Raw genomic sequence first — 23,873 nt, forward strand, 5'->3', positions numbered from 1 at the left:
GTGGAAGTGGAGAGGTCTGTTGCTCTGATTGACACAGCTTTGGCTGGTTGCTCATTTTCAGTGCAGAATTGCTCTCTACAGTGTGATTTGAGGAATTTAGCAGCCCATAGACTTTTGAGTGTGAAAAGATCTCAGCTGGGGGCTCAAAATAACTGTTGTTATCTTGGCCTTAATTTTAAAAATAATCTGCTATTTCATACTGTTTGTTTCATATTCATTTATCCAAGACAATAATCAGACATGAAATATCTATCCTTCCCACAGCTTTTCTTTAATAACCCATTCCTCAACAGTATTGCTGGCAAAGCCCTTCCCTGAAGGGAATGAAATTACTTCCCTGGTGAAACTTGAATGCCAGCACTGCTTCTGTCTCCATTTATCTTGAGTCTTTGGTGCTTAGCCCTTCCCAGCCCCTGTTTTGGGCTCTGGGGAGTGAGAGATGCTCAGCCCTGAGCTGTGGGGTGTCTACAGCGTGCAGGCAGCACCACTGGGAAAAGTCAGGATCTGTCCCCACCCCGTGGTGTCAGGTTGAGGCTGATCAAAGCCTGGATGCTGTGATTCTTCTAACTTGTGTTGCTAAACTTTGTTGGCTGTTTAGCTTTGCTGGCTGAGCTTAACAAACTGCTGGGTAGTCCAAAACCAGGAGGATTTTTGTAAAAAATCCTGGAAGCTTTGCATACCTCTGGGTAGTTTTTAGTTTTGTCCTTTGCATCCTGGATTAGCAAATGCTCTTAATACCATCTGCCACCATTTTAAGGAGCATTATGAGTTTTAAAAGCTTTTCTGAGGAGACTTTTGTAGGAAGTCAACACATTTCTGGTAATATCTGAGGGATGTAGTTTCCTACAAAGAACCGTCTGAAGCAGGAGTGCATTTAGCCATTGGATCTTTCTGCAGTGCCATTGAAACTGAATAGGAAATATGCCAATGGTTTGGGGAGTTATGGGAACAGGTCCTTATTGATTTTTAAGTAATTATTTATGAAATATGATGCTAGTTATGTTCCAGAATTTTTAACGTAGTTTAACGTTTCCAGTACTTTTGATGTTTTCAAATTTGAGTACAACGTACACCATAACATTAAAAACAGAGCAATAACCTATTCCCCTTAGTTAGTTTCTCTGCTGTTATGTGTAAATAATGAGAAGAGATGCATTAAATACTATCTCATTGTAGACATGTGTAATGTGAGTGTCTACGCCTGAACTGCTCCTCCTGGACTCCATTTTATAGTCACTGGAGAGGAACAATGGGCAGGATTCATCTAATCAGTTACAGATGCCTGCTTTAGGAGGAGATGAATCCTGTCCAGAAAGGGCCTGTTTCTCCCCAATGACTATAAAGGGAACTGAGAGTGGCTCGCTCAGGTGCAGCCATATACATTTGGTGAGATGAATTCCGCAGTTAGGCATTTGGAATGGAGAAAATAAGTTGGCTCAGTTTACATATTTAGCAACAAAGAAAAGCTTTGCAAGCTTACTCTAATGATGAGAGTTGCACACATTGGCATCATAGTGATGATGTGATGTTCTAGTTCAAAATTTTTCTTGGAACGTAGGGTACTTTTATAAGTCTCGAAAGAACCCTTTTCTTTTTTTAAAGATTAGATTTGGACTGAAAGCCACAGGTAAAATTGTGTGGCAACAATTTTGAGAAAAATTCCAGGGTCCTGGGAGCACCTTTGAAAACAAGCAGACAATTCCTATGAGAAAACACAAACATAAGTAGTAAGTTCCCATTTGTTGTGTGAGTCACCTGTGGCTACGTATTTACTGAAAAAGAAAAGTGTATCCACGCAGAGATCACCCTCAATTGAATTCACTTAAAAATCTCTTGGCAATGCTTTCTCCAAGTGCATTCTTATTTCAAATCCTATCAAACCTTAAGTCTTAATGAGGTGATTTATTCCTCCTGCTCTGAGAAGAACACAGTGAGTGAAAGAGGGTAAGACATGAAAGCATTGCAAACTCTTTTTTCCTCTAGCAGAATAGATCCAGCTAAAGGAGATGAACATCTCTCCAGTGACACTGCTCTTCAGAAGCTGTGTAGATGCATCCAAGATATTTATCCCTCTTTAAAGCAGGCTTTATGCTTGATGAGGTATGAGCAATTATTTTTAGGTGCTGCCTCTGTTAATTACCATTGCAGCTAAGCATTTGTCTCATATCTTCTTCAAAGTCATCTGCTGGTTGTAAATGTTTGTTTCCTGTTACAGCAACACACAGAGTCTGCTTTTCAAGTTTCTTTAACATAGATGCGTGCAGCTGGGGACTAAATAATCTGTAACAACTTCTCTGATGACCAAAAATTATTGACCTCCTACAATCACTTCAAGTTGTGTCAGCCAGTTGTTTAATCCTCCCTGTGGCTGCCTTTGAACTCCTGCTGGTTTTTCTGTATATTCCATGAAATGTTGCGAGAGTTGGTGCTTTCACAGAAGTTACACTGGTGTCAGAAAAATGAATAAAGAATATAACTTCTCAGGTACTGCTAAGTGTTTCCCTGTTTCTACAGACAAGGACTGCCCAAGTCCCTTGTGCCTAGCACCATACTGGCAATTTATTTATGCTTTGATTATCGATTATGAACTGCAAATCTCTTAATAAAACTTGTAATTAACCTTCCCTTCCTATTCTGGCATATTTTCTCTGTTTGTCATTGTGGGACTTCATTAGAAAGCTTGTTCTTTCCTTATTCTTCCCACTCATGCTGTATTAGTGGCCTGTTCTCTTTGTCATTTTACCATTCCACTTACTTTTCAGTTTTCTATGGTCACCCAATCTTTCAAAGTTTTGGAGAGGGGTTTTTTTCAGGTTATTTGTACATGTGTGCATGTATAAATTTATATAGATATATATGGAGAGGGATGTGTTTACTCTGTTGATCCACACTCACACACACACAGACACATGTACATGGATGTGTGGGCATAAAATATATGAATTGGACAGGGCTAAAAATCAGCCCCTGCAAGACCTCATTGGAAGCAGAGCTAGCTGAGAACAGGTTATTGCCTACAAATCTATTGAAAGTTTCTGTTATCTGGCTCAGTTACTCATCACACTTGTTTGATATCTGCTACTGCCAATATAGGGATCCAGATGTGTAAGCTTGCAGCTGTTGACGTCCCTACGTAGACTCTACCATTATTATCCCAGTGTTGTAACCTGATTGAAGGGTTCACTTCCAAGCCAGGCTCTGTCCTTCTTCTCCTTCTCAGAAAAGACTCTGAGCCCAGGTGGATCAGCTCCACTCATCTACCATGATGTGTGGCAGCTCCCAGAAAAGCTGACTCCCTTATTGGTGATAGGAAATGTGATACCTACTGGCTTTGACACTTCATGGAGAAGGAGTGCAATGAAAAATGTTCAGACCCACGTGATCAACACAACAAAAGTCCTCTTGGACATCATATTTTCTATTCACACTAAGATCTGCACAGTAACATTTAACAAATACTGTCCTCCTGCTCAGCTGCAGTATTATTCTTAAATATTTATGTTACTGGGAGTATGTTTTCAGCTATTGTGAAAAACCCATATAAACCAAATAAAGATATTTCTCCCTGTCTTAGAGACAACAAAAGGAAGCTTCTTGCTCTTTTTTTTTCAGGAGATAGAGGTAGATTTGAACTTGAATGTCTTCTGTTACAGGACTTAAATCCATTCATGTTCTTATCTAAAAGATTTTGAAAGGTTCATGCAGCATCCTTCTGATTTTTTGAAACAACACTGCCCAACCCACAAGTAATGGCCTGCTCCCTTTTTCTTCCAACTGGTGTTTTTTTCCAAATTGCTCTCGGTTGTTGGAGTCTAAAATGCCACTGGTCCCTACCTTTTTAATCCATATTCTGAAAGCAAAACCTCAGCCTAGCATTGTGGCTTTCTAATGTGCAAGCTAGAAATAAAATATTCCCTCTAGCTGTACTACAAACTTGACTTTAAAATGTTGAATTAGATTGAAGTTTTATAAAAGGATGAATGAAGCACCCTTTGATATTCCATTGTGAGTCTTGTAATATTTTGTGATTTACTTAAATGCTCAGATGCTAGAAAAAAAATTGTGATGCGTTTCAACACCAAAGAAATAGCACTAAACAACTTCTCTAGCCTCCAATAATCTTTTCAGAGAGTTTCTCCATGTATATAGAGGCACAGAAATGAAAGGTATGAAAATAATTTGAGTAGGCAGTATTTGGTATAAATTACTTTTGCTTTTTTAACTAAAAAATATTATTGCTCTTTCTATTATTTTTTTACATTGCATTATATTAAGGGAATTCTTTTCTAGCTCTTGTGTTGATAATATGTGGTGTCTCAGTCACCTAAAATGTTGGCATTTGTGTCATTTGAAGATGAGACATCTTTTTTTTGATGACTTTCAGAGTCATATTGTGGCATCTGCTGAAAATTTGGAAATTTAGAATTGCAGCATCAAGTTGTAGCCTTTCACCTGCATTATTAGTATTCTTCTCCCAGTCTCTTCTAAGAGGAGATTGTTCACATCAGGACAAGGAGTTCGGATGGTACTGGAAAATCTCCTTACGCTTGTTCTCAAATGCGTCAGGTTCATCAGAGAAACAAATCTTTGTTTCCTGTTCTGTTTGTCTCCTGGTTTGTCTCCTGTTCTGAAACATGGCATGAGGCAAACTTCAGTGTTCAGAGTTCTAAAATGTTTCAAAGAACACAGTGGGTTTAATACTATATCTTAAAAGTACAGAGCATGAACATCTATTAAACGTCACCTGCTGAAGGAGACCCAGTGTTTGTGATTGACATTTCAGTTAAAGGCAGGCATTAATATAAGCAGGATAAAGCTACACCTTAACCTGAGATGCAGCATTTTGGAGAAGCAGGACAAGTGTCATGGGTGTGTACATCCAGATATGGCACTTAGCCATGGATATACACCCCCTTGGTCCCTGAGCACACAGGAGGAGCCACAGACAGGCAAATCTCTTTTGATGAAGAGGAAAAATCAGCGTGACAGACAAAGTTACTGAGAATCAGAACTGTGTAGCAATCATTGTAAGATCACATTATGGAACACAGAGTGCCCTCATGTTTGTAAAAGGCTTGTATTTGCATTTTCTTATCTGGCAGCTGGGCTGTAACACCATGTATGACACTGGCAGTGCAGAACCTGCTGTCCCACAGCTCACTCTGCTTTCAGCAATACCTTCATCTGGCATTTCCTAGACTCTGGATTCCTTTCTGTGTTTAGTTCTGGAAGATGAGCTTTTGATAAGACCTGCTTGTCCTTGCCAGTTCCACGGCCCTCACGCTGCACAGAGCTGTGCTGGGATGCCTTTCTGTCCGTGTTGATGGAGTGCCATGATATGTGTGTCCCACACTGGCTTGTGTGATCATCCCTTTGGTGGACAAGCTGTATTCTTTTATTACTTTGATTTGCTACATATTGCACTCCCTAACTTGTAGACTCTGTATTTCTAAATTGAGTGAGCAAATAACAGTCTGAAAAAATTAAAGCTCTCAGTCTGGTTGACACAAGCAAAAGAAGCACTGGGCATATCTTCGGAAGAGTGGTATTTTTTATTAGACGTTTTTATATAGATGATGTATCACAATTCCTTTCTAATATAATTACATAAAAACTGTTCATTTTAGCTCTGCAGTATTTCATCCATATACATGTACATGTATGACCTTAGAAGGAAAGAATTCACTTAGCAATTTATAGGAAAAGAAAATCAGTTTCATACATTGCAGTAGATAATAATAATAATGCTTACAACATTCAGGCAATGATTCAGTAATGCACTTTACTGCTATGATTTTTATTCATTTGCTGAACAGGACCATTACTGAATGCAGTTGTTAACAAAGGCAGAGGTACTGGAGATGGTGGAAAGACAGGCGAAAGAAAGAACTGTTTAATCCACAGCATCTGAAAGCTCCCACTGTGAAGGAAATACATGTAAAATAGTTTATATTTATACATAACATTTTGGGGCTTTTTTGTTAGCATAGATCAGTACATCCCCAGTCACGTCACCGATGCTGGACTGACTTAGATAATGATCTGGGCAACTGAATTAAATCCTTTTGACTAAATAAAGTTGAACTTGCAAGGTGGCCAAATAAGTAAATGTTTAATAAATCCTGAAGTAGTATGTCTTAACATTCCCACATTATCTAAGTTTCTAACAAAATCCAATTTCTTTTTATCATAATAGATATTTCACTTTCATGGGTAAGATCTAGTCAGTCTGTACAATTGTTTCTTGTGAAGTACAAGCTGTCTTTGTAGCTTCAGCACCAGATTCCCTAAGTTATTTACTGGGGGAGGTAGGTACATTATCAGGTTTTGCTTCCATATGATTTAATGCAGTGACAAGAGTCTCTAAAGAAAATTCAAATACCAGATAGTAGTTTCACAAGACCATTATCTTTTGATTGCCAAACTTTAAAGTATTTCCCAGACCAACTGATGAAGTAAATAATTGCTCATCCTCTATATTATTACTGCCACCCTGGATCTCTGTGGAGGACTAAAGGGAAACAGAATTTTCTTAGGGTGAATTTTATGAACAGAAAGATATTTGTCTAGTGCTTAGCCAGGAAAACCGAATCACTGAAGGAACTATTTACTCCTAATTTTTCTGTTATTGCTCCAAAGCCTTTATTCCACTTTTTCCTCTTTCCGCCCATTATGTCTCCTCAGGTTTCTTTGGAGACAATAAAGAAACAATCTAAAAAAATATGCAGGCTACTGAAACATGTGCAGCCTGTCAATTACTGTAGGCCAGGATGGTCTGGCAGTGTAGAGTGACATGTTTGAATCAGAGTTGTTTTAGTAAATGTTTGTTCTTTTTTATGTTTGTGGGGAAAAGATCACAAGAAATTACCTTCATCAGCTTTTACATAACCTGTGTGTTTCAAATGAAAAATAAAAGCCTTCCAGGAGTTAATTAATTGATCCAAAGCAGACTGGACAGATTGAGTACCATAAATTTAAAGACTTGCTTGAAGAAAAAGAACCAGTAGTAAGTTTTTATTTTTAATTCTGTAATCATAGCCTCTTTTATACTGACTGTGGCAAAACACTGGATTGTGTTTTAGTAAAATGTTGTTCTGTGTACAGTTTTTAGCTCAGTTAGTAAGTTCACATTCATTTTAGCAATCAAATAATCCTAATCATCACTTCTAGAATCTATTTCTGAAGCATCAACTGCAAAGCAATCTCACGGTTACTAGTTTTGAAAACTCCAGCAGAATCTCTAGCTCACCCCTGTGAGTGCAGCAGAGGAACAGTAGTGGTATTTCTTAGCTTTTTGTTGTCAGATCCATTTTTCTGATATTTTGCTGTATCTTATTATATCTATTATTCTTTATAACGTACATTGGTTCAAATGGATCCGAGGGAACACCATGGATCTGTGTCAGGGGAGGGTTAGGTTGGATATGAGGAAAAGGTTCTTCCCCCAGAGGCACTGAACAGGCTCTCCAGGGAATGGTCACAGCCCCAAGGCTGCCAGAGCTCCAGGAGTGTTTGGACACCGCTCTCAGGGATGCACAGGGTGGGATTGTTGGCGTGTCCTGGGCAGAGTCAGGAGTCGATGGTGCTTGTGGGGGCCTTCCAGCTCAGGATATTCTGTGATTCCATGAAAAAATATTCTATATGCTACACAGACATTGCATATTTCCCTGGGCACAGCTTTGGCTCTTCTAGATTTGCAGCTGTCGTACAATGTTTTCCTTTGGAACCCTTCACCCAAGGAACAGAGAGGTTATTTGCTGAAACCCACAGGCAACACTTAGCATGCCTGTTTTCCCTGACAGAAAGAAATACTTTTTTGCTTACTGAATTATTCTAAGAAATCACCTAAGCTGCAGTTTGCAAATCTACTTCCTAGTATAAAGAAGCTGTTCATAATTTTCAGTATCAACACTCTTTTAGGTTTGCATTAATATGTGAACAGACCCCATATTTAGCTTTGCCTTAGGTACTCTGGAGAGTATTTTCGAGAGATACCAAAGTGTCAAGAGAGATAACAGAGATACCAGATACCACTGGTGTCAAGAGAGATACTAGATGCACAAAAAGAAGGTTCCATTGAACAGCCCTGAATGGTGTGCATTGCTTTGAAATATATGGATATTAGGAGCTGAAACAGGATGATTTTCTACCCTGATGGCTCCAACAACAGCAATATTTGATGCAGCTGCTCGAGTTCACTCCAGCCGGTTTTTGGTAGAACCAGAACCTGGAACCAATCTAGGTCCCCAGCCAGCTAAGACAACCCAAGGGGCTTCTTGGCCTCCTTCCTTTCACCTGAAATTTCGCAAAGTACAATGTTTGGTCAGATCTGCTATTATGCTGAGACTTTTTTTGTCAAAACAGGATCCTGGTTTTGTTTCTTCTCAGAACCTTCTGGTTTTAATACACTCAATTTACACATGAAAAACACTTTAAGTGCCAGTGCTACAGACAGACCCTAAAGCAGGTTTGGTAGGCCAAATTTCAACATTATTTTCCCTTCAGCAAAGACATTGTCTTCAAATTATGCCCTGAGTGACTTGAGTGCCACTTGCAATTCACTCAGTTCTAGTGGGTTTTGTTTTACAGGACTGAGAGGAGGAGCAGACAGCAAAAGCTCAGTGTCCTCAGCAGTCATAGACGTGCCTCTTCAGTCACTTGCAGAAGCACATCTCTATGAAGGGAGATGAGGGGATGCCTTCCTGCAGCCACTTTTCAGTCAGTTTTCAGAACAAACATTTTCATGGGTGAGTTTTGGGCCTGATGTTCCACAATGCTTTGAAATTACTACACTAATTTTTTAGGTGAATATAATTTTGTTTTCACTTAGTTTACAAATATCTTACTGGAACAGATGAACTAAAGAAATCTGCCCTTCTTGTTCCAGCTTGTAAGTGATAACACAAGTCATTTTCAGTAAATGTTAAATTTGTCTTTTTAGTACATTTTTCCATGTGGTAATGCTAGCAAAACTACAGAAACTCTTTTTTTTTTTTTTTTTTTTCCTTACCAACATTACTAATTCATTCAGCTGTTAGGTGGAGGAGATCCTTTCAGATAAATTAATGGAAAATTGGAAAGATTTTCCTAAAGTTTTACAGTCCTGTGATCCTGAGTATGCTGGCACGATGAATAGAAGTCCTACAGCTGTGTTGTCCCTCTCTGCCAGACCAACAATTCGGGAGGCAAGCTGATGATATGTGAGTTGTAACAGGTTTAAGTCCTTTACTTACCATAACTTTCTTCCTGTGTTTTAATTTGCAGCTATAACTGGATGTATTGAGTGCTTTGTTTTGCCTTAAGGATATCAGAAAGAGAAGATTGGTGGAAGAGATTCCTCATTCCTCATGTGGTCAGCTTGTGACTTATTTAGTTACTGAATGTTGGAAACTCTTGTGAGTTTGACACTATTTCAGCATTTCAGAGGTGAGACAAGACTTTTCTCAACAAAGGAAATCTGTTCTGCAGATTCATGATATTATCAAATACTATTAAACATTAACAAACACAAAGAAATCCAAATTAATTCATCAATGTCTTTCTTCAGTAGACTGTTGTTTTAAAGAAGAAGGAATTGAAATTTAGTATTCTCAACATAAAATTTAATTTTCAACATAATTTGGACTCCCTAAAGTGAGAAGTCCAAAGAGCTACAAGCATGAAGAGCACGGGGTCAAAATATCCATGCCCAAAAAAAGAGAGAATTATATTAAGCATTTTATTGCAATGACATTACAGTTATATAATCAGGTCAGTTTATAATCAGGTCTAATCTACTGTCTCAGGAGCTCTGATTTTCTCTGCTTATAGCCTGTGACTTTCAGAAATATGTGGAGATCTTTCTTACCTTTGAAAACATAATAAAAAAATCAAAGAAATCATTTCCAGTCTGACCCTCACAACCTGGTGTCCTGCTGATCATTGTGTGCGAGGAGCAAACATAACAGCAACAATAGGAGATGGTTTCTGGAAAACAATCTTTGATCCTGAAATACGAATGAGCCCGAGCGTGATCAGCGCAGCCAATTCTACCGCACGCGTTTTCCTTCCTATAAATACCCGAAGAGAAAACTTTGGGTGTAATGCACCGGGTTCATGAAAGTCATGTTCCCAGCACAGTGTGCTATAACTATGTGCTTTCACCATTTGTCAGTTTTACAGCTCTGTGTTGTGTAGTATATAATTAGTCATTGATCATGAACAAGTAATTATCCTTTGAATTACCTGGCACTCGACAGTTATACAATTTTCTAAATAATGTTTCTACCATTATTTGTGTCAACGAGAGATCAGTACCGTAAGAAAAGTCAGGAATTGCAGCCACTTTGAATGTGAAAGTGGCCCTTACTTGAAATTCGAAACATTACCTCTAAGAAAATAATATAGAGTAAGGTACTGAGAGGCAAACTCTTATGGTTGAATTCATTCATCATTGTGGTCAACGGCTGCTCTGCTTTTGTTTTAAAAGAATGAAAGAGAAGCCTTGTGAGATCAGTCTAGGAAAATGCTGAGAGCTGAGGCTGTGCTCTAGCAAAGTGCAGGGAGGTGTGGGTAAAACCCTTTTAAGATTCTATTGGGGTGAACACTGAGCACATTTGCATATTTGCATTATTAAGCTGTGGCATTGCTGAAAAGTGCAGGTATTTAACAAACCATATGTGCAACATCATAGATGGGATGAGTTTGGAATCTTCTTATGGGAGCAGCCTCTAAAATACACGTCTGAAAGACAAGGCTTGTGTCCTATTGTCAGAGGCATTCAGGGACATACAGTCGTGCAGTGGTCGTGCTTAGAAAACAGGGTCTCCTTCACACCATATTATTAATTCTTCTGTAGTAAATATCTCTTAAGGCACCTGTTCTTAGCAATATTATTCATCAGGGTCATGGGGAGTTGATGACTGCTCTGGAGAAGAAATGTAATTCTTGGAATAAGATGAAGCGAGAATTCACACTCAACAACGATGACCTACTCGACTGGAGAAGTATTTGGTATAGCTAATTAGGTTAGAATGGCTCAACCATGGGTGAGGAGATATTTCACAAAATCTCCTTTGTTGTAATCTCCTTTTAGAGTTCTCACTCTATGATTTAGCCTGACTCCTTAAACTCCTTAAACACGAGGCATTTTGCCTCGTGTCTTTTCACCAATCTATATTTCTTAGTCCCAAACGTGCCTTTAATTTTTATGCTAAATCTTATTTAAGACATCCTAGGAAAATGTTGTGGATTATGTAGAGAAACAGTGGATGGCACTGTTCATTCGCTACTCTAATGTGGTAAGAAATGCCAGTTTTAAAAAGGCTGTATTTTAAAATAATAAGAAAAAAAAAAAAAGACAGGTAATTGACTCCTCTAAATGCATACACACTGGCTTAAGACTATCACATCTGTGCTGGGAATGTTGTAACCTGATTGGGGATTTAGCACGGGCGCTTTAAGGGATGCAGGGCTTTTGAGCGAAAGGTGATGAAGTGACTGAATTACATTCTGAATTCCAGTGGTTCAGCTACATCAGTCTTATTTATTTGAAATGATACTTCTGCTTTGGGGGGCTTCTGCTATAATTGGACTTTTGCATTGATGTGACTCATCCGGAGGCACTTGAGGACAATACTGCCATCGCTACAGCAGAATAACTGGCATGCTTGTCCCAGATGGCTTCCTGGGAGATGGCATTCAGACTGGGGAGAAGAGGGAACAATTTTTAAGGGCATTTGGAAGCCTTTCATGGATTAGACTCACAAAGCAGATGTTGCTGCGTCGTGTTCACAGCCATTTTCTCTGTGAAGGCTACACTTGTTTTAGCTAAACAGAGCTTCACAACTGCTGGAAAATGGTGACTCTTTCCCCTCTTTGTCACCCCTCTGACATTTTCTCTCCTGCAGTATATATGATGTGGATTGGATTTCTGAAAAGAAATGAAAGCTTTGATTTATTTTCTTATTTTTCCCCAGAAGAAACGCTTAAGAAGGAGGCACTTGATATGTTCAGTTACAAGTGGGTTTTTTTTACTACAGGTATTTTTTTTAGTGTCTTCCCAATAGAAATGGACTAAGTGGAGTTCAGGGAATGCCATGTGTCCCCAGGAGCCTACTGCTTTCATCCAAGACTGCTCCAAAGCTTCATGGACATGAATGAAATCCTGGAAGGTTAAACAGCTCAGGCGAGCAGTGACACAGTGATGACAAGGGGCTCTGATTCTTGAGCACTGCTAATTTACACAGGAGAGATTTCAGAGGGTCATTTAACAGGTCCAGGGAATAGCAGCTCGAGCTCTCCATTGGAAGTTACCCTCAGAATAACACGAGAGGCTGAGCAAACAGTGTGTCTGGATCACAGCCAGGAGCATTAACTTAGCCTGCCAGGGACTTCAGTTTGCATTCTTACATCGGGCATTGGATGAAGGTAAACCAGGGATTTTATTCATGATTTCCATCTGATTTATTTGTGCAGTGGCTGTGATCTTAGCTCCCTCTTCCACCAATGAAGCTGATTTGACAGGTCAGTGTCAGGTGAGCCAAGTTTCTTCCCAGTATCCACCATATAATTTAAGCTTTAATTACTCGGGGTGTTCACAAAGGTTTGTATCCTTAGACTCCTTCTAGAGGCAATAGAGATCTTCCAGGTAATGACACAGTGCTTAAATTAGGTTCCTGTTATCTCTGTAGTCAACAGAAGGAGCCTGGGAAGGCCAGTTTCCAAGGATAGCTTTCTTAATAATGCCCTTAGCTGTGTATTGAAAGGAAATTTATTGCTTGGATAGTCTTTGCCTTAAGACATTTGTATTATGTATTGTTCTCAGCCTCCCAAATTATTTTATATTCTTATTTTTTCCAGGTTATACAATAAATAAGAGGATAACAATTCTGACAGAACCTTTTATAAGATGCTTTTGGATAACTTAAAAATTGCCATTCCTCCTGGTGACTTTAAGTGGTAGCAGCTCACATGTATCAAAGGAAATACAACAAAGACAAGAAAAAAGGCAAACAGAGCTTTCAAAAAGTTACTGTTATTACAAACAATTTTCTGTTTAACATAAAGAAAAAATATGTGTAAAAAGGAGACTTTCAGATAGGCTGAGGATACAAGTTGTTTTTCTGATGGTAAGTACTATCCTGAGCTGATCTTTGATTTCACAGGGATGTATTCAACATTTTACAGTTCTCAAAGCATTGCAACAGGAGAGCAAACACACATGGATCATTCATCACAGACTCCAGGATTCAGGTACAAACACTGAGCTCACTTTACAGGGCGCACAAGGATTGTATCTCATTGCATCACCCAAAAACTGGGGGTTTGCCAGTGATGACAGCTGAAGAGAAAGCTTGTGATCTTTGGCAGAATCAGCACAGCTCATTGTTCAGGACCTGCACTTGAATGTTCTCAGAGGATCAGGAACTCTGGCACATCTCATGGCTGTGACTACTGCAGGCCACAGCCACACCTCCACGGCACCTGTGGCACCGCTATTGGTGCCCAGGCTACAAACATGGACTACCTACTGATTCTCCTCTCTTTTTAATTTGAATATATGCAAATGCCTGCCTAATCATGGGGGTGGGGGGTGGGTGGGGGGGGGACAATGACACAGCAGACACCAACAAATTGTCCCTTGTAATGGGATAAGCTTCTTCCCAAAGTATTTTTCCTTGTGTTTGCATGATAGCCTCCGTGTAGGGTTAGAGTCAGGACACAGGCCTTTCCTTTCCTTTGACCCAGACAGTGCGTTGCTCTGATGTGTTCTTGGAGGCATCTCACTCCCTATCTTCTCTCCTTTTTTTGCTGGTATTCCATAAAACAGAATGCCCTATGCAATGCTCACTTTTCTGTCAACAGCTCTCAGGACAGCAGTATGCCCTGTCTTGCTCCACATTCTCCTCTGATTTCCTCGTTTCCTCTTAAATGATGTGACCTTCCTGTGTTGCTTATGTCCCCCAGCTCCTCTCTTTAGTGAGAATTTGTGACCAGTAACGGAAAATAATATTACAGGAAGTCTCTGGTAAAGCAAATCTGGCCTCTGCTACTACAATGGTGATTTTGGACCAGTGACCTGTAACGGGTGGAATGTTGATATTTCCACATCTTTCCACCTGCAAGTTCTTTAACAGGTTGGAGTGGTTAAGGTGAAAGATCCTGTTCCACATGACCTTCATCTTAATCCTCAAAACTTCTAGCAGGCTGCCTCTGTCTCTGAAACACTTTCTAAATTCCTTTTTGCAAGACACTAGGATATATCTAAGATCTTATGGTTGGCTCCTTCTATGTAATATTTTTTGGGTACTGAGTGTTCCGGCAGATGCATTCCAAGATTGGCTTCAATATGAGCTGTACTTCAGTCAAGAAATCAAACCTGGTTTTTTTCTGCAAGTTGAGTTTGTCCTTCCTGTTGCTGAGGTCAAAAGATCTTCCAGAAATTCCTCAAAGTTATTTTTACTGAGGTCCAACACCATTCCTACTGAAAGACTGTCAAAGCAGAGAGCTGGCAAGATACAAAAAATTGCAGATGACTCACCAACATGGAATATAGCTCTGTCACTAGGACACAGTATGCTAAATTCAACAGAAATCAGCGACCTCACTAATAAATATCTCCATCCCTAACTTCTGCTGAGCCACCATCTGGAGTTTTATCCACACCTTCAACAAACATCCTGGCACCCAGACCTGGTGTGTCAGAGTAGAGGGTTAGGCTGGCTTTGCTAGGCCTGTGTGAAGAACTCTGTGAGCCAGCCCCAGTGAGATGGGAATGTGCAGGGAGCGAGCTTGGTGCCTCACACAGTTGGGAAATGTTTTTGTGGCTTATTACTGAAAGGTGGAAAAAGGACATTCCTCTCACTGCACACTTCAAGCAGCTGGGCAAGATGTAGTCTGTGGCTAGCCCAGAGGAGCACATATGCTCATTGCTTGGCTGGCTGCTAACACATGGAAAAAATAATGGATCTGCCTTCCCAACCAGAAGAATGAAGAGTGTCTCTCCCTTTTGCGACTGTAAGCTTCCCAATAATAACTGTGTCTGAAGGCCCCTAGCATTCCCCAGTTTGACTGAAATTGCTAAATGAACACCAAATTTAGGGGAAAGGCTGACAGATGTGGATGAAAAAGCTGGTTGCTTTATATTCCTAGGAAAGCAAGGTGAAAGCAGTGCATGTTGGAGGGGAATATAATTTAAAATATAAGCTTGCCCAAAATCAGGATAGATTTCAAGGATCCCTAGTGACTCTTGTGTCTCTTAACAGGCTTTGAACTCTTTGTGACTCTGTAATTACTGCCTGAGAGCAGGAATAGATTTCTTAGAAATATGTCAGTAACTCTCCATTTCTTCTCCTTCCCTCTCTTTAAAGCTAGGTAGTGTCTTTGCATTTCTGCATGGATTTAGGAGAAAATTTTAGCCAGTTCTTTAAGAGCCAATATGAACACATAGCAATGTTAGGTGATTTTTTCTTTCTTTATTTGTTACTGATATTCGTTGTTCAAGAAACCTGCTGATATTTGACTTTTATCAAAGATGGATACAAAAGAGGTTTTAAGGGTTTCATCCCCTTAGTGCAATCTGTTGGTAGTGTTCTTTCTTTGTTGAATAGAAAGCCAAATTTTTCCTGATGCCTCTCATTCTACAAATGCTTCAGTAATAGGAATTCATACTACTCCTGGTATTTTTTTATATTGAATCTCACATTGTGTTCTGGGCTTTCATATTCTGGTCGTATATACTGTGCTGGTATGATTCACTGATGCACCTCCAGCTATCCTCAAGTTATTTTCCCTTTAGATTCATTTCCCCTGAGACTACAGTTCCTTGAGAAGGTAGAAATCTACATTTTTTTTCCCCCTCTTCTCCTGCTTTCTTTTTGTAAATGTCATAACTTTGTCATTCCATCATCATTCCTGCCTAAGCTGTATTTCACCATTTCAAGTAGTTTCTCTGCATTAACCAGGATAAAATATAGAAAGACTTTCCCTTCACTGGATTTTGTGGCATCAACAGGATGTCACTGCCACATTCTGATGGTCTTCTGGACAACCCTTGTTCTGCTGTAGTCATTACTCAACCAGTTACAAACAGCTCTTTTACCCTCAGGGAAAAAAGAGTTCTCCAAATCTCCAAGAGCTTCAAATCTAAACACTCTTGTCCCTGTGGCTGATGTATACTAGTCATCCTACCACTGTACCACTGATATTCTCATAGGTATTTATCCCCTGAACTCTAAATAAGGCTTAACTTACTGACCTGTAAGATTCCAGGGTCTTCCAAGAACCATAAAGGCTTTCAGGTCCTGCTTTTTATACCACGTTTCTTATATTCATGTGCTGACAACCAGCATGCTTGATCCATCCTGTCTGGTTTTGTCTCCTCTGTGATCCTGTAATGCATAACCCAAGCCCAGGTAATTTTAGGTCCTCAGCTAAGTGGCTGTGATTAATCCCTTCCTGTGAGCTTTTCTGGCAGCTCCTTTCTTCAGTCTGGTCTAAGGCTTGCCTCCTGGGTTATAAAGCTGATGGACAAAGAGAGCTCTTCTGTGAACAAGATCCTGACAGGGAAGAGAGATTTTAGATGACACCCTGCAAGTGTCACTCACTCACTTCCAGAACACAGCCAGCCTTTGCCTCAGGCTTGAACTTCAGCAGGGAGAAAGGGTATAAAGGACATTTGAGTTTGTCTTCATCATCTGTCCTTTAATTACCAGATTGTTTTCTCAGGGATATCCATGGCAAGGCCCATGTTGATAGGCAGGAGCATAGAACAGCTGGTGATGTTTTGGCCACCTCTTCCATTCAGTCAGGGCAGCAGATTTCTCAGAAGACCAGGTGCCTTCAGCAGATGAGTCCATCTGAGATCCTCGTGAGGGAGTCACCAGTCACTGTCATCTTTGATCCCTTTATTGCAGGCTTAGAGTTAATCTGCTATGTGTTGCTCAGATCAAAGTAAAACTCTTTTCATTAGCATATTTTTAGAATAAGAGTCAAAATGTTAAGATTATCTTCAAGTTTAGGGACTACTATAAAACACGCTCAATAAATCTATAAAATGAGACTGCTGAATATTTCTGCATTTTGCTTATATGGAAATACATGCTCTAAAATTTAACAAATATAATTGGTCTAACTTTCCTTTTCATGAGTTATAGTAAATCCATAATAGATGTAAAATAGATACAAGTAGGACATATTTCATACACTTTAACTTAATTTCTTTCTGTCTTTAAAAATTATTAAATATTTAATTGTTATTTATTTTAATGGCTCAGTGAGGAAGCTTGTGGTATTTCAGCAAGAAGGGTATATAGTCCATATCTATGGACTTTCTTGTAGGGCCCAAGAAGGAAAAGTATTATGAACATTCTTCCAAAGGTAAAAAGCATGGAAGTGATTTACTCGGGATCCAGAAGGACAGAAAATGTCAAAAGACAATTTTTTTTCCTTTTAAATTCAATGGAAATACTTTCATTAACTTCTTTCATGTTAGCTTAGCCATCTCATGTTAACTGAGGAGGTATTAAAGGATCAAGGTGGCTCCTTAGCTGATGGAGAAACTTGGGCTCATTAGAAACTAAGCCTGTGATCTGGGGGTCTAGCATCTCCATTAGCAAAGAAAATAATTCATAACAGTATCAGTCACTTTTAATTTTTTTTTCTGTAAAGGAAATATTTGCACAACACAGGCCTTGGAATCAGTGTGTGTTCTAACTCGATGAACCTATCGCTTTGTTTTGCATCTAAGTTTCTTCCATGGCTGTGTCTTGTTTGTCATTAAAGCAGTTCTTGCTCATTATTGCTGAATCAAATGTTTGAAACTACAAAATAAGTGACTTGTCTTCATGCACTTTCTTTCAATTTTGTAATCAAACAGATTGAAGACCAAACTAACAAATAAGCCCAGAATAGAACTGTTGATGAAGTAATTAAAAGGCTGAAGGACAAAGAAATACAGCAGGCAGCAACTATTGAAGATAGTAGCACCAGAAGCTACTGAACAGTTAGTATTTGTGATTTCATTGTTCTTTTATTACACCAGGGATGATGCATTTCTCAAGTTCTGGCAATGCACAAAGGATAAAACATCACCATGTACATGCAGCCAGGGGTATGTATCACTATTTCGTGACGTTCTTGGGCCCTGTGAGCTCAGCAGAGTCCAGCTCCATGGAAAACTCATGAGGTTCAGCAAGATCTATGTCAGGGCAACCCCTGGGATCAATCCAGGCTGGGGATGAGCAGATGGAGCAGCCCTGGCAGAAGGACTCAGGGGTGCTGTGGGTGAGAGCTGGCCCTGCCCTGGCTGTGTGTGCTGGGACAGAACCCCCTGAGCTGGGCTGAGCCCCCAGCGTGAGCAGCAGGGGAGGGGGGATTCTGCCCCTCTGCCCCACTCTGCTGAGACCCCCCTGCAGGGCTGCATCCAGCCCTGGGATCCAGCACAGGAAGGACAGGGAGCTGCTGGAGCCAGTCCAGAGCAGGGACACCAAGGGGAGCAGAGGGATGGAGCAGCTCTGCTGGGAGGAAAGGCTGAGGGAATTGGGATTGTTCAGCCTGGAGAAGAGAAGGCTTTGGGGTGACCTCACTGTGGCCTTGCAGTGCCTGAAGGGAGCCCACAGGAAAGATGCAGAGAGACTCTTGACAAGGGCCTGGAGTGACAGGACAAGGGGCAATGGCTTCACACTGACAGAGAGCAGGTTTAGATTGGATATGAGGCAGAAATTGTTCCCAGTGAGGGTGGGGAGGCCCTGGCACAGGTTGCCCAGAGAAGCTGTGGCTGCCCCAGCCTTGGCAGTGTCCCAGGCAAAGTCGGATGGGGCTCTGAGCACTGTGGTCTAGTGGAAGGTGTCCCTGCCTGTGCCAGAGGGGTTGGAACGAGCTGATCTTTAAAGCCCCTTCCAACCCAAGTCATTCGATGATTCTAAGACTGCCCAGAAACTCTGTCCTCCTGCTGCTGTTTATGATCATTCAAATGGGACATGCTTCCCTGCAAGAGTCCTTTTCTGTCCTGCTTCTGCTGACTGAAATAAGCCTGGAATGAATAAGGATGAGAGCTGTGTGGAATAAAGTGGTTAAATGGGTTTCCTGGTCAGAACTGAAGTGACAGACTACCTTATGTCTCTGGTAACTGCCTGGGCACGTATGTTTTCAGGTGAAATGCAGTCTGAAACTGATTCTCCCTCACTTGTGGTCTTTAAGGATCTCTGCAACTTTTGTAAAAGAAAGGGGGTTTGCACCTCATTGTCTAGGTAGAATTCCAGCTGGGAGTTTTCACATTCTTCCTGCTTTGATTTCCCTGACACTTCTAACGAGAGGTTCATCAATCCCTGCCCTGGCAGCACAGCTGCTTTTCATCCTGGCTATGTAGCTGAGCAGGTGAACCAAGGCTGTTGGCCACCTTAGTGCACATTTGACAGTGCTGCTCTGATCCACAGCTTCATCTGGAGCAGCCAGGCAGCTGCTGCATGGCTGGGCAGAGCTGCTTTTCCTGAGAGGTGAAACAGGTCACTCCAACTGTGATAGCATGGTGTGATAGTGGTAAACATAAAACCATACCTGTTGTCTGATTTGTTATTCCAGGCCAAGCCACAGAACTGGGCAAAACTGTCCCCAGCATGGAAGTGGGTAAGCTTTGTTTATTTGTATAACATTATGCTGCCATGGCATTATGGGAGTGGGCAGAATGTACCCTCTGAAGGGTAATTATCATGGTATGCCTGAATAACCCAGAAATGCAGATATATCATCACCAGTTAGCCTTTTCAAGGTTATTCTGTTGGTTCTTTCTGGGTTTTTTAGGGAGGGTGTCAGAGGACAGACCAGGTCTGCTCCGTGGGGCCCAGCAATGGCACCAGAGGAACGAGCAGGAACTGATGCCCAGGAAGTTCCACCTGGACAGGAGGCAGAACTTCTGTCTTGAGCACTGGAACAGAGAGAGGGTGTGGAGTCTCCCTGACTGGAGATATTCCAGACCCCTCTGGACACAGTCCTGTGCCACGTGCTCTGGGATGGCCCTGCTGGAACCAGAGGGTTGGACCAGAGGAGCCACTGTGGTCCCTCCCAGCCTGAGCCATTCTGGGATTCTGTGTGAGTACCAAAGATGTGAGGCATGTTAATGAAGGGGGAGGCCAAACTCCAGCTCCTTTACCAAAAAGCACCCTAGTATCTCTGGCTTCACTGACTTGGCTTTTCTAGTAACTGGGCAAGTAGGTGCAGACCCTTTGCACCCTTGGACTTGTCAAATTTTTAATACATTTCAAAATCAGAAAGATGGTAACTGCAGCTGGTATTACCCTGGGATAACATCACAATTTGTGGTGTGACTTCTCTCTGGTAAAGGTTTCCATTATCTCCTCCCTGTGAGGTTGTCGTCAGTCCTCTTCCTTTAAATAAGACACACACTTTGCCTTTTGTGAGCACAGAACAATGACCTAGACATACAATTTAATATGACTTAATCTTGCATGCAGTTTCAGCAGAGTTTTATCAGGTTTTTTTCTCCAGATGAAAGTGCTAATAGTTGAGACCATAGTCACCAACATTACTGTTGTGGCTGATTCTCTCCAGCTTTGATTGGATTTGTACAGCCAGATTTCCTTATCGCTAATATTAAGCATTTCATCTGATGGTAAATACTTGTTCAACTGAGCATAAAATGTGCTTGCTTATCCAGAAGCTTTACATTCATAGAAAGGAATGATAATTTGCTAATTATTCTCAAATTTTTAGCACTCCTTATGCTGTTCAGCTATTTAATGATTTTTTTTTTTCTTTTAATCTGTATAATTAAGTAAAATATAATGGCAAGAATAATCACTGTAGGAACACTTGGGAAGTCAGGACAGAGCTGTGCAGGATAGTTATAAAAAATACATCCAAATCAGGAGTTCCAAAGCAGCTGAAGGAAACAAAAAATTTTGAAGAAAACCCTCAGCAGCAGGAGGGGCTGCAACTACAATTTTCAGGGAAACAGGAGGTGGGAAAAGTACAAGAAAACCAGGGTAGGTAACACTAAGAGGGGCACAGTGGGAGACTGCTGCCACTCCAGACTGCTGCTCCTCTTTGGTGCAGAAATGTAGAGGGTCTGCAGAAAGAAAGAGGAGGGCACATGGGAGGAAGATGAGAAAGCTCCTTGCCAAAACAGTTTACCTCAAATGGATCCTTAAATCTGCTTTGAAGGAATCATGCTTCCCACCTCCCTGCAGTTCTGTGTGGTTCTAGGGCCTGAATCCATTCTGCAGCATTCCTTGTCCAGGAGTTAATTGTGGCTTGTGAGGAACAGTGACAGCAGCAAATTCTAGAAATGACATTTTTCCTCAAGTTTGCTAAATGAGTTAATGTGATTTCTTCTGGCACTTGTTGCTTTCTAGGTGAAGTTCTGTCTTAGCCTGTCAGTCAGTGTTTTTGCCTAAAATGCCAGTCTCAGAAATATAGTCCAATTTTGCTCTCGGACTCTTCCTGGACAGATTTGAAGTTGTACACAATAGGACTCTATTCAAATGGCTTACTGTCAATGCAAGGAAAAGAGATAATTTTCAGTGTAATTTAAAACTGAGCCACAGGATAAAGCACCCAGATATTTATTATTCAAAACAGCATGTTTAGAAGAAAAAAGAGGCCATTTTAGAACTTACTTGATTTCTCATCTAACATGTGTTAGAAGATCATGGCATGCCAATGGATGACAGTCAATTTAGTCTACTGTTAGTAGATTGAAGTTAGGGTTACCAGATGCAGGGCTGAGTTATCTGGATTTTGTGGCAATATTGGAATTCAACAAAAAAAAAGTTAACAGCCATAAAGCATGAAACAAACCTTTCCTGAGAGATCCAGAACTGTTCTACTTCAAGTAAAGGCTATTGGTGAAATTAGAAAGAGATCAGTGATATGATTTTAACACACTGTCTGTATTCTTTGGCTCCTGATCCAGCTAGCTCAGGCCAAGAGGGAGGCTGAAAGATGTGGGATGTGAACTAAGATCCACAGGTAGTTGCTATGGAGCTGTCACCAGTAACAGATTGCAAAAAGTAACTGACTGATTGCTCTGCCTCGAGCAGATCCTCGTCCTCAGCATCTTGAAACTCTTACTCACAGTCTTGGAATTATATTCTATCCTAAATTGTAGTGGATGGTTTTATAGTAGTGATGTTGCAGCAACTTTTTCTACTCTGCCTAAAAAGCCAGAAGGCAGTAACCAGTCCTTTCAGGAACAAAAGACATTAATGCCCAGTTTTACTGGCAGTACATACAGTGAGAACTCTGTGGTGTGGCCTGGCTACACATTGGTTTGTGGACTTAATTTAAAATACTGCTTTTGGATGTTTAAGCTGTTAAGGAATGTTGCTACTAGAGAATGTTGAAATGCTGCTGCCTACAATGTAATTGATGGTTTTATTAGGGTATCAAGAATCCCGGTAAGGGAGCAAGGTTAACTGTTGGTATAGGTACAGATGTGGTGTTTTCCACCCATAAAAGGATGATGTGGCCTTCACTGATTTACTATTGCTAAAGAGTGAATAAAAGAGGAATATATTCATAATTTGGGAGCAGATTTTTTTTCATCTCAGCTACTTGCCTTACCCCATCAGTCATTTCACTGATTTCAAGGCACTGAAGGCAAGGGTTTTCATTTCCAGCCCTTAAAGATGAAGTTCATGGAATCTGAGCCAGTTGCTTAGAGTGGAAGCCTCAGTGACGACTAAAGCAAGTAAGTAATTATTCACTCCCCGTTTCTTTTAAAATGTATGCTTTAGGTTTAGATTTTGTGGGTGAAATTCTGATACCACTGAGGTCAAAGACAGTTTTGTCATTGGTTTCAAGGCCTGTTTTAACTTCCATATTGTGCCTATGTAATTTTTCTCAGAGGCTGCATTTACTTTTTTCATGTTGTTACTACTATTTTCTGCTGTCATTATTTCTCTTTCAGGAGTAAGACAAGAGGAAGAGCTGACTTGTGGGTGGCTGACATAATGTTCAGGTTTCCCCTCATTCAGGCCTAGAAGTTTAGAAGTTTGTGAATGTAGTTTGTGAATTTAGCCAGCTAATCAGGTATCCACCAAAATATATGCACCTTTACATCCAGTAGCACAATAAAAGATGTTTGAAGCAGGTTGACCTCAGGGAAAACGAGTGTGCCAGCTCTTTGATTTAAATCAAGGATCAACAGTGTTTTGTCTGTATTTAAAGCTTTTGCCAATTATGAGAATCACAGCTTTTCTTTCCATATGTTACTATATCGCATAGTTGTAAAAGGAAGTGTGACCCACATTTAATATAAAGTTAGTCTCAGAAACCAGAAGGCAAAGAAAAAACCCTCCTAACTTTTTTTTTTTTTCCCAGTGATTTGTGATTCACTGGGGTAGAGGGTGGTCTGTAGTTACAGAAAAAGAGTCCTGATCTTCTTCTTATAATCTTTAGTGGGAAGATAGCATAAGTGCAAATGTTCTTGACTATATTTTAATAGAAACTCAAATAAAAAAAAAAAAAAAAAGAAAGGATAGTGCATGTCTGTAGGGGAAAGTGGGGTTTAAAGGGTAAAATTAGAAGAAGTCAAAGTGATGCAGTGAAAACTATTTAGTGATTCTTTTGAGCAGTTGTACAGGCTCTGTATGCCAGCATAAGTAAATCTTTTAAAAAGAAAAGAAACGTTCCTTTACTGCAGACCATTACCTTAGTGGTTTTTCTATCAATCAGGAGTTGGATGTAGTGAAACGACAGCGTTTACATTTTTCTTTGCAAGTTTTTCCCATTTTAAAATCTGTAATGAATTTCTTCACTCCTCTTTGTGACTCATATGTTGCAGAAAAGTTCTAAAATGCTCAAGAGGTTACACAGGACGCTTTTTCTCTTTTTTACCCACAGAAGCAAGGCAAAACAGGCTCCTAGAGTACCAC

The 23,873-nt window shown here is 40.4% G+C and overlaps 1 protein-coding gene across 1 annotated transcript in view; it reads left to right on the forward strand.

Moving 5' to 3' along the window:
* The window catches only part of EFCAB6 (EF-hand calcium binding domain 6), a gene marked incomplete at both ends in the record, with an annotated part of 85,096 nt that overhangs the window by 31,801 nt on the left and 29,422 nt on the right, over positions 1–23,873 (forward strand). Inside the window, 9 exon segments of the mRNA XM_082281156.1 lie at positions 1,608–1,650; positions 1,654–1,727; positions 1,984–2,100; positions 16,708–16,849; positions 17,858–17,878; positions 17,882–17,960; positions 19,561–19,605; positions 21,635–21,693; positions 21,696–21,767. Coding sequence (XP_082137282.1) covers positions 1,608–1,650; positions 1,654–1,727; positions 1,984–2,100; positions 16,708–16,849; positions 17,858–17,878; positions 17,882–17,960; positions 19,561–19,605; positions 21,635–21,693; positions 21,696–21,767 — 652 coding nt within the window.

This window comes from Coloeus monedula (assembly GCF_965178545.1).
Source record: "Coloeus monedula genome assembly, chromosome: 4".
NCBI lineage: Eukaryota > Metazoa > Chordata > Aves > Passeriformes > Corvidae > Coloeus > Coloeus monedula.